Here is an 11,768-nt window from a genome sequence, read left to right on the forward strand (position 1 = left end):
AGTTAATAGAGAAGAAAAGCCTTTTTCAGATTCACAAATCATTGTTCTCTTGTCATGTTTGTAGATTCCCCCAGTGGGCTCAGATGCATTTATTTTTCCTTCTTTTTAACTTTTTATTGTAAATTGGGTGAAGGTTTACAGACAAAAGCGTTAGGCTTACATTCAACAAATTATACACTTTGTTTCATCTCAATGATTACAATCCCCTCCCTGAAACAACAGTTAATCCTGCTTCTTCCCTGTGGCTTTCCATTTACATCTTAAATTTCACAAACGAACAAAGCACTTACAAAACAAAAAATATATATAGTCATTTAAATATCCAACGGGCGCATTCTGCCAGCCAGCCTCCTGCCCTCAAGCACACAACCTTTCTCAGTCCATGGGCCTAGAGTCCGCATCAAATGCGCTTCTTGTCTGGGTTAGGTGCTAGAAAATTCCAACCTTTTGATCCCCACTGGCCTGACTCCCAACGGCACCTGTCATTTCTCTCCTCCAGTTCCACCACATTTTCCATAGTCCTGGCTCCACATCCCTCCCTCGCTGGCCTGTTCCTGGGCCTGAGAAAAGGGGAAAACTTGTAGGAGGAAATGCCTGTGAGGCCCTCAGCATATGACCCCAAGCAAGGATCCTTCTCTTTTAGGGTCAAAGTGTGCAGCAGGTTGGCGGTAGTGCTGTGCAATCCAGAACCAGGGTACAGACACATAACGTTAGTATGTGCTCTTGGAAAGATTCTGTGGCCAAAGCCTGGTTGAGCAGAGTCACAATAATAAATTCAGAATTAGAACTTGAATCTGGCACACTCTAAGTCAGTTCCTAGAGTCTCTTTCCCTTGGAGCTGCTCTGACAATTCGATGTCAACTGGAAGTTTTGTATGTGGAAAGAGTTCACCTTAGACAAAGGCACCAGCCAGTAAATGAGTCCGATTCTTGAGCCCCTGGATGCAGCCATGCCTGAAATCCACCACTAGATTTTATCTATGTGAGTCAGTAATTTTCCCATTTTGCTGTGGTTATAAGGATACGTTTCTGTCACTTATAATAAAAGAATATTACGTTGGATGGGAAGGCTTCATAGGTCAGTAAAAAAATAGAACGGGTATTCCAGTCCACAGGAAGGGGAAAGAACAAGTTGAATGCCAGCAGTTTCCTTATTAGGACTTGATCCAGAAAATGTTCACATCACTTCTGCGCACATCATTGTCCACATTTAGTCATGTGGCACATTCTAGCTGTAAGGGAAGTTGGGAAAGTTAACATTCTAGCAGGATGGCCGTATATCCAGTGGGGGCGGGGGGGGGGGTAGGGGAGAAAGGGTGTTTCTATTTACTAAGAGGGGAAAAAGGATTGGAAGGAACCATTTTCTTTGAAATAGGGCTTGCCTGGACATTGTGCACAATACTTCCACTCATTTGCACTAGTTTGAATTTTATCATATGACTATACAGGGTCGCTATGGTCGGAACCGACTCGATGGCACTTAACAACAACAACAACAATATCTGGTTGCAAAGAAGTCTGGGTAATGTAGTGATTAATGTGGGAAGGCATGTGCCCGGGTAACATCAGAAGATCTATCACATGAAAGAGAGAACAGATATTAAAACCAGAACCAACCAGTTGATTCCTACTTATAGTGAGGCTGTAAGATCTAACTGAACTGCCAACACTACAGTCTTTACCAAGTAGACTAACATACCTTTCTCCAGAAAAGTAGCTGGTGGGTTAGAACCACTGACCTCTTGGTTAGCAGCCAAGTGCTTAACCTCTATGCCACCAGGATTTCTGGATAGCCCAAACCCATTGTTGGTCAGTCGACTGTTAGATAAAAATGGAATCTCTTGGTTGAGATTTGTCTTTACCAAAACTTAAGCCCAACTTTCCTGTAAATCAAACTGCCTTGTGAGCAGTGTTTCCAACCTCATTGACCAACAAAATCCCAGCAGTGTTTAATAATAAATTGCATAAGCCAATCAGAAATAAATGTCTTTGCTCCACATTTCTTTTTAATTAAAAAGCCAATCACTGCTGATCCTCAGTGAGTTCATGACTCAGTTTCTTTTGACAGGGAAAATAGCAGGCTCCCTGTTCACTTCTGAGAACTTCCAGTTCTCCAGTAAAGGATGAGGCAAGGTGGTTTTCTGGTAGAATTCTCACCTTCCATGCTGTCTGATTTCTCCCCCACCTCCCAACAACCCACCTCACGTGTAGCCGGTAGCTACCCATCTGTCAAGGGACACATCTGTGCTTCTATGATGCTAAACAGTCCTGATGTGACACAGTGGGATAATGCACTAGACTGCAAGGTTGGTTTGAACCACAAGGTCGGTGGTTCAAATTCACCAGCCGCTCCTTGGAAACCCTAATAAGGTCTCTATGAGTCGGAACCAACTGGAAGAAGGCATTGAACAACAGCAACATGATGCTAAACACGCGTCAGTAGAATTTGGACTAAGAAAGCCTAGGAGGAAACGTCTACTTGTGAAAACCAGTAAGAACCTAGAGGCGCAATGGTCCCATCTTGTTGTGTGTAGGGTTGCCTTGAGTCGGGCCAACTTGACAACCACTAACAAGAAGCAGCAGCTGAGTGAGGGAGGTCTAAATGAACGAGAAGTGTAGCTATGAAAGAGCTGAGTCAGGGGTGAGAAGTGTACCATGAGGAAGATGGTTTGGGGGATCGGTCTGAGACTTGAGCTCAAAGACAGATTTCAACCAAAACCTGTTTGTCAGGCTGTGTGACTTCTTCCCTACAACACTCAGAGCCCACGTGCAGGTGGAGAGAAAGGATTAGTGTTAGCAAACGTACAAAAGGGTGTTTGAAAGGGATTGGTAGCAAGGCCAGGAACTGAGATCTGGGTTGGACAAAAATCATCAGGAGAAGGTTCATGGAGGCTGAGAAATCCGTGCGATCAGGTATTGGTATTTAGTTAGGCCAATGGTCTTGATAAGGTCAGAGAATTGGTGCTATGGGGGAGCATGTCAGGCTGTGGTGACCAGGAAATGGATGTCTGAAATCAAGCATTCGAACTGAGTAGGCTGTGAGTTTGAACAGTGCCGGCTGCAGAGTAGGAGAGGGGCCTGAGGCCACTAGGATTTCACGGTCAGGGACTGAGAGAACTGGACAGGAGATGGCCACCCACACCAATCCTAAATCACCAGAGAAGGGAGCTAGAGAGCATAGGGGTCCAATGACATCAGCTTCCTCATCTGCAAGATGGGCCTTCATTCAACGACCTCAGAATTGGGAAATGTTTGGTCTCACTTCTTGTCCCCTCTCTTGTTCCTTCCCTTCCCATTCTAAATGGTCAGCACTTTAGAGGCATCAGCGACAAGATGATGATTTTCTCTACACAAGCCATCTCTTCTCCCAGAGGAGGAATCCGCCCCCTCCTGGCTCCTCCACTCCACTCCTTCATGGAGGGACATTCAATGCAGGGACCTCGAGCTTCTCAAAAGTGGTACCTGATGCCGCCGCTGTCTTTCTGCTGTTTGTGAAGACCTCATAGAGCTGTACTTACCAGGATGGAAACGTGATTACCAGTGGTATTTGAGATGATTTGAGCCTGTTCACAAACACTGCTCATAAAATATGTAGTTTTTAGGTGCTGTTGAGTCGGTCCTACCTCATAGTGACCTTGTATTGGGTTTTGGGGACTGTAATTATTTTGTAGGAGCAGAAAGCCTCACTTTTCTTTCTAGGAGCAGCTGGTGGGATTGAACTGCTGATCTTGTGGTTAGCAGGCCAGTGTTTAGCCTACATATTTACATATGTAAATATGAGGATAAGGAAACATATTGCTACTAGGATTCTAGTTCAGAAATGCATGGATTTATTCCAAACAAAAGATTCAGGTCTCTGTCATCAGTGGGTGACTGCAGACAAGTTTTCTCAGCAAGACACTGTCTTAGCACTTACAAGTCAGGCGGCTAACCTCATGGTCAGCAGTTTGAAACTACCAACCATTCCGCAGGAGAAAGATGAGACTTTCTGTTCTCTCGGGAAACCCTATGCAGGGTCGCTATGAGTCGGAACCAACTCCACAGTACACCACCACCACCACCACCAGTACCTTCAAGAAAAAGAAAACAAAAATCTCATCCACCCAATGGCTTCCAAGGCGGATCTGTTGGGCCAATGAAATTCAAGGCAGAGAGGTTAGTTCAGAAAGTTATAGCAACTGGTTTTTGGATTCCAAAGGGGTCATCTTGGTAGATTTTCTTGAAGGACACAGAGTGATCACAGGGACCTATTATGAAGAAATTTTAGAAAACTGAAGACTCTTTTGATGAGAAAAAGGCCAGGCCAGTTGTGCCAAGGTATTTTTTACCATCACGACAGTGTATCTGCTCAGTCTTCGAAGGTGGTAACTATTATGAGAATTTTGTTGGAAAACCTCACCCCCATCTACCCTACAACCCCAATCTTGTCCCTTCAGACTCCTTTTTGTTCCCCAAACTCAAAGACCATTTACAAGCAACATGATTTGAGTACCTCAAGGATGGCAAAACTGCCGTTCTGTGCTGGTGTAAATTCAAGAGCACAAAAATCTTCAGGGAAGGGTTAGAGATGGAAACATCACCTTCAGAAGTGTATAGACCTAGGTGGAGAATATGTTGAAAAACAATAGCTTTCCATTTCGATCTTTTTATTTTAATAATAGTTTCTATGATTTTTGCAACAACACTTTTGGGCTTACCAGTGTATGTGGAATCACATTATGGTTCTTGTAGTTCAGAAAAAGACGAAATCTTAGGAAGGTGCTCTTGTGACTTGAACGCCACTCTCACGTTTGCTAAACTCCCCTTTTCAACACAGTAATGCTCGGGTTCAGAACTCTCTTTAAGGAGACTAAGCCAGGAGCCTCAAAAAAACAAGAAGAAGGGGTGCCTGAGGGAAACACATGAAGAATCGAAGCACAAACTGAAAGCCATGATCTACCCACTGGTGTGTTTTGTTTAGCTTGCAGGGTATTTTTTTAATTAAAAATAAAAATAAAAATCAATGGCCTATGTTTAAAAATTAGGAAAATGTATACCAAAATTAAAATTCTGGTTTCTCTTGAAAAATCAGATGGCTAGACCACCACATTGTCCCCATATTCTTATATGGGAGTCACCAGCTGAACACCGTTTTAGAGAGGTCTGTATTCTCCTCTTCCACAGACCCCACCACTCCCTGTCGGCTTGCCCTGGCTAGCTTCACTCATTTGCATTTTCTGCCTGACCTCTGACTTGAGGAAACTGATCAGGAAAGGGGGAGGGATTCTCCAGAGTCCTCCATAAGAACTAGAAAAGCATCTCTCCAGGCTGATAAGTGGGGAAAGAAGTGTTGAGAAAGGTGTTGGGGTTCACGGAGATCGAAGCAGCTTTGAAAGGGCCACAAAGACAAACACAATCAGTGGTATGTATGCTGGTCAATGTTTAATAACTGGTTCTCCAGGAAAAAGAAAAGAAAGGTGTGTAAACACACACATATACACCCAGACTAAGACAAAAGATATGCTTGTTGTACATAATTTATAATAAATGCAAAGCTCTTTATTATAAATTCCATGTAGCCAACTCATTCCCACAGAATTTTTGTTGGTCCTTGCCAAACGCTTGCATCCAAAGCCAAGTGTCATGATTCAACAAAATTGTTGTTGTTAAGTGCCGTCAAGTTGGTTCCGACTCATAGTGACCCTGTACAGGGTTTCCAAGGCTGTAAATCTTTATGGGAGCAGAAAGCCTCATCTTTCTCCCTCAGAGCAGCTGGTAGTTTCGAATTGCTGACCTTAAGGTTCGCAGTCCGATTCATAACCACTATGCTACCAGAGCTCCTTTCAACAACATTAGAGTCTGATTAAATAAACATTCCATAGCTATATGAATCAGCAAAGCAGTGGCTCACATCACTGAAGAAGGCGTTCTGACACGGAAGTTGGCGCCAATGTTTTGTTTATGTTAAGTAGTGCAACTAAAGTCAAACAATGACTGACTGAATGGGACCACCTAAAGGCCCTCCTCAGGGAGACAGGATACATATGTCAAACTACTTCATCAGTGACAACAGCAATTTATTGCTGAATTGGATGAATGTTCGAATTCTTAAAGAATTGCTGTTGTTAAGTAGCACTGAGTCGGTTCCAACCCATAGCAACCCTGCATCGGGTTTCCAAGGAGCTGATGGTGAGCTTGAACTGCTGACTTTGCGGTTCAAACTGACTTTGTAGTCCAGCGCATTAACTGACAGCGCCATTCACAGTATAACAATTATACAATGACTGTTACATTTCATTTGCATTATGACAAGTTATCCATCATTTTCTTAAGTCTAGAAAATCAACAAGACGATTGATTTGTAGTGTTCTTGGATTTCCATGATACAAAGACCCCTGATCAGTTTCATCTCCCAATGTGACTGATGTTACTGAACACAAATTTGAGAAGAGATTCACATCTCCCCTACTTCCCCTGGAGTCCTGGTGTAGCACACTAGGAGAAGTGCTGGACTACAAGGTTGGTGGTTCAAACCTACCAGCCACTCCTTGGAAAACTCTATATGAGGTCACTATGATTCAGAACTGACTCGATGGCATTTAACAACAACAACAATATACTTCATCTGTAGAGATATGTTGTTAAGTGCCATCGAGTCAGTTAGGGTTTCTGAGGAGCAGCTGGTGAGCTTGAACCGCTGACCTTGCAGTTCAAACAGCTTTGCAATCTGGCGCATTAACCCACAGCGTCACACCAGGACTCCTGGAGAGACATAATATACGTGAATAACCTCAAGAGCACAGGTAATATTAAACTGTATTCAAAATAATTAGGAGTGATGAGTTATGAGCATGTTTCAACTTTGTTTTTAATAGATCTTATTTAATTATAACATTAAATAATTACAATTTTTATAGTGACCACATTTTACAGACAGCTCGCAAAAACTCAAACATTTAACAATCAGTGCTTGCAAAGCAGTCCAAGCTGGCTCCAGCACTCCACTGGATGTAAAGAAATATCTAGAAACTGAGAGGGGGAGAACTCAAGGGTCAGAGTCTTGGGGGAACAAGTAGCATTCACATGATCATGCATGGAGGAGAGAGCACCCTGACCTCCTTTAGCTCCCTCCTCTCAGTATCCAGGAACTCCTTCTCAGCACCTTCCTTTAGACCCCTCTGGCCTGGCTACTCACTTAGTTTCCACCAGTCATGTCCTGACTAGCTGAATATGACTAGTTGAAGACCCTCCTGGAGGAAGCCAGGTTAAATATGTGCCTCCGTGTGCATCATTGGACTCCTGGTGTGGTGCTGTAGGATCAGTACTGGACTGCGAACTGCAAGGTCAGCAGTTCAAACCCACCAGCTGCTCTTCAGAAACCCTATAAAGGGTCGCTTTGAGTTGGAACTGACTTGACAGCACTTAACAACGACAAAAAAAAAACAAAACAACTGCATAATTATGCCCATTTTGCAGATGAGAAAACTGAGGCTTGGAGTAATTATTACTAAGCCAAGGTCAACAGCTGCCAAGAGTGGAGGTATCATTGACAACCAGGTCTATCAGCCTCCAAACCCATCTCTTTCTGCAAGTTGCCCTGTACCCTCATAGAAACAGCTCCTGGTGCCCACTAGATCTGCTGTAACATCCCTTGGATTTAAAAGCACACAACTCTGGAATTCTATTTAACTTCCCCCACATTTAAAACTTAACTCCTGTAAAGAGACTGAGGCAGTGGAAAAGGGGATCCAGAAATCAGGATTAAACATGACTCACTTATGGACTGAAATCCTGTGACCAGAGTCTTGAAGAATGCTGCAGCCTGCGCCCCTCCTTGCTTGGGCAATTATTAGAATGTACAGGACAAACACAGGGCGCACAGCTGAGCAACCACATCCTGGGACGTGTCACTGAGGAAGACCACCCATAAAAAATCCTGTTGTTTTACTTCCTGTGAGGCAGTTTACAGGTCAGATCGGTTTACCCATATTTAAATAACTTTAAATCTTTCTACTGGAGCAGAGGAGACACCAGCCCCTAGGAAGGGTTTGAACCAGGTTCCGGAAGCACCACTTATGTGTACCATCCCATAATTAGTTTTGTCTACCTCTACAGATGCTAAGATGGCCAAACTTCATCTCTCATACTTTGGACATATTGTCAGGAGGGAACAGTCACTAGAGAAGGATATCATGCTGGGTAAGATGGAGGGTCAGAGAAAAAGAGGAAGACCCTCAACGAGATGGATTGGCCAGGTGGCATCACTGATGGACTCAAGTGTGGCAGCAGTAGTGAGGTTGGCCCAGGATTGGACATTGTTTCATTCTGCTGTGCATGGGGTCGCTATGAGTTGGTTCCAACTCAATGGCACCTAACAACATGGTCCCTTCTAAATGGGCCATTTCCCAGAAATTCCTGTCTATCCCTATGAATAAGCATGATATCTTTTCCCTACCCCAAACTTTTCAAACCCCAGCAAAGGCTTTGTTTTGGGGGGATGGGGACAAGTCTCTTTCCTATAATAAACTTTTGCTCATATGGAAACTCTGCCTCACCTACTATTCTTCATCAGTGGAAGACAAGACCCCTCTCTTGAAGGGTGGAGGTGTGGTTAGCACTCCCCTGTAACAACACAATTCATAACTCAAAGGGAGGAGCCATGTTGAGGATTTGTTGTATTGTGACCATTTTAGAGTTCTAGCTCTTTGCAGTTGGAAGAGACCTGAAGAACTACCTGGTTCAAGCCCCCCAAGCTTCAAAAGGGGAAACTGAGGTCCCTGGTCATACAGCACTGACACAGCCAGAATTAAAACTCGGACCTCTGTGAGGTGTTGGTGAATGATAACTGTTCTGGATAAGAGATATGTTGTTGTTATGTGCTGTGGAGTTGGTTCCGACCCATAGCGACCCTCTACAGGGTTTCCGAGGCTGTAAATCTTTACGGGAGCAGAAAGCCTCATCTTTCTCTCGCGGAGCAGCTGGTAGTTTCGAACTGCTGACCTTGCGGTTCACAGCCCGATTCGTAACCACTACATTACCAGAGCTCCTTGGATAAGAGATATCGAAGGGCTGAATAACACTGAAACATAAGAGCCAAAAAAAATGACTTGCCCTCATCAGAAAGTTTTAGCCAGATGGATAAAGAAGGTAACGTGCATCCTCAGTTGGATTTGGGGGTGAAATCAGGAGGGAAAGAAGCCCTGGTAATGCTGTGGGTTAAGCTTTGGCCTGTTAGCCAAAAGGTCAGTGGTTTGAACCCATCAACTGCTCTTCAGGAGAAAGATGAGGAAGCCCACTTCCAGAAAAATCACAGCTTCAGAAACCCTACAAAGCAGTCCTACTCTGGCCTATAGCTGGAATGGATACCAGGAGTGATTTCCTGCGCAGATTAATACACTAGAGGTTCATTGGCAAAGCCCATAGTGCAAAGTAGACTCCATAAGGTGTTCTTATTGTAAGTACTGCAGAGGTGATCCAAGTGAATGCAAAAACTGAGGCTTGAGTTTCAAAACGAAGATACGTATGTTTGCAGATTTTTGATGTCTTTGCCCAGCAAGAAAAGAACTTCTCTGGTACACAAGTAGCTCTAGAAGCATCGCTTGGAACCCCAGGAACCTCAGGGCATGGGGGCCCAGACAAGTGGGAGGCTGGGGACTATCTGCTAAAGCCATGGTCCCCATGTCTTCAGGCAGATGGACACCTCAGGAGCCCGTGGAGTCTTTGATGCGGCTGTATTGGATATCAGCTGAGTTCTGTCTGCAGCCAAAGCCCAGGGTGAACCTGCTGAGGGGAAAGCGAGCAGAGTCAGGGGTGGCAGGACTGTGGGCTCTTCCTGGGAGAGATGAGAATGGACCCCATCCCATCCTCAGTGCTTCTACTGTGCCTACAAGATTTTCTGCCAGAAAACATCGTGAGATGGCTGACTTTTTCTCATCACTCAAGTCTCAGTTCAATTGGCACCTCTTCATAGAGGTCTTCTCTGATCTTTCTTTTACTCATTCAAAAAAGACAATAAGCATTGATTACCTGCAATGTGCCAGGCACTATTCTAGACCCTGGGAATACAACACTGTCCAAAACAGATGTGTAAAGTTTCCCTGTACTTACGTGGAATTCATGATACACTTGTTCATGAATTAACCCATAATACACTTGTACCCATAGTGCACTTGCACCCATAATACATTTGTATCCAGAGTACACTTATATCTTAGCTAAAGTAAATGCACTCCTCACCCCTACAAAAAAATTTAAAACCCACTGGCTACACTCTGATAGGTTGGAACCAGCCTTATTTTCTTTATAACACCAAAATCACACTGAAATATTTATGTATGTGTGTTTGAGTTTTTCTCTCCTGCTTACATTAAAATGTAACTTCTCCATGAGTTCAAAGACAGGGGTCTTTCTTGGTCATGGGTCTGTCCTCCCACCTCACGGCCTTTGCACTCGCTGTTCAGTCTGCAGGGACACTCCTTCCCTTGATCTTCACAAGGCAGCCCGCCTCTTCTCACTAATGCGCCATCTTAAAGCACATCTTCACAGACAGACCTTCCCTTTTAGCCAAAATCGCCTGCCCCTTAGTCCCCCTTTATGCTGGCCTAACCCTTTCAACATATTTTGCTCTGTTTAATTTTCTTTTAACCACTTGCCATTAACTAAAAGGCTCTTTTATAATGCATTTCTTGGTTTTTCAATTTTCTGACTCCCTTCCCCACCAAACTGGAAGCTCCATGATCTTATTCTCTGCTGCCACATTTCCTAAGACTGAGAGCATTTCTACTTACTGAATGAATGGATTAGACCCTAAATTCCATGTGTGTGATTTTAAAAGTCCATGATTCTAATGTCCTGCTTTTCTAAGATTCTTTTACTCTGAAGCTTTATAAGTCTACTAGCCTAACCTTTTATGTCAAATCAATTGTAACTTATCAGACTCCATGGATAGCCGAGTAGAATTGTGTCCCACAGGGATTTCAAAGGCCAACTTTTTCAACCACTACGCTACCAGAGCTCCTACAGTGCCATTAGAGAGATGCAAATCAAAACAACAAGGAGATATCATCTCACACCAGCAATAACAGCGCAGTTCAAAAAAGCAAAGGGGAATAAGTTCTGGTGATGATATGGACAGACTGGGACACTCCTACATTGCTGGTGGGACTGTAAAATGGTCCAACCACTCCCGGTATGACACTTCCTCAGAAATTTAGAAATAGAAATACTTTATGATCCAGCAATCCCTCTACTTAGTATATATCCATAAGAAATATGAGCCATAACATGAGTAGATATATCTACACCAATGTTCATAACAGCACTAGTTACAAAAGCAAAAGGTCATATTTTGGTTCTTCTGGATTTGTTTTCATTTTCTTCAGCTTTAGTTTGATTTGCATATGAGTAATTGATTGATTGTTCCACAGCCTACCCCTGGCCTTGTTTTAATTGTTTTTCAATCAATAAGTATTCTGGAACACTTAATTGTGCTCATGAGGAATCTGTACCTGGACCAAGAGGCAGCTGTTCAAACAGAACATGGGAACACTGTATGGTTCACAATTAAGAAAGGTGTGTGACAAGGTTGTATTCTTTCATCATACTTATTCAACCTGTATGCTGAGAAAATAATCCGAGAAGCTGGGTTATATGAAGAAAAACGTGGCATCGGGATTGGAGGAAGAATCATTAACAGCCTGCAATAGGCAGGTGATACAACCTTGCTTGCTGAAAGTGAAGAGGACTTCAAACATTTACTGATGAAGATCAAAGAGCACAGCCTTCGGTATA

The 11,768-nt window shown here is 43.5% G+C and overlaps 1 protein-coding gene across 1 annotated transcript in view; it reads right to left on the reverse strand.

The window, feature by feature from the left end:
* Positions 1-9,679: 9,679 nt before the first annotated feature.
* Positions 9,680-11,768, reverse strand: part of SLC2A10 (solute carrier family 2 (facilitated glucose transporter), member 10) — a 19,470-nt gene continuing 17,381 nt past the window's right edge. Inside the window, exon 5 of the mRNA XM_006839330.1 lies at positions 9,680-9,758. Within this exon, the coding sequence (XP_006839393.1) occupies positions 9,680-9,758 (79 nt within the window). The remainder of the gene's footprint in view (positions 9,759-11,768) is intronic.

This window comes from Chrysochloris asiatica, unplaced genomic scaffold (assembly GCF_000296735.1).
Source record: "Chrysochloris asiatica unplaced genomic scaffold, ChrAsi1.0 scaffold00023, whole genome shotgun sequence".
Lineage (NCBI taxonomy): Eukaryota > Metazoa > Chordata > Mammalia > Afrosoricida > Chrysochloridae > Chrysochloris > Chrysochloris asiatica.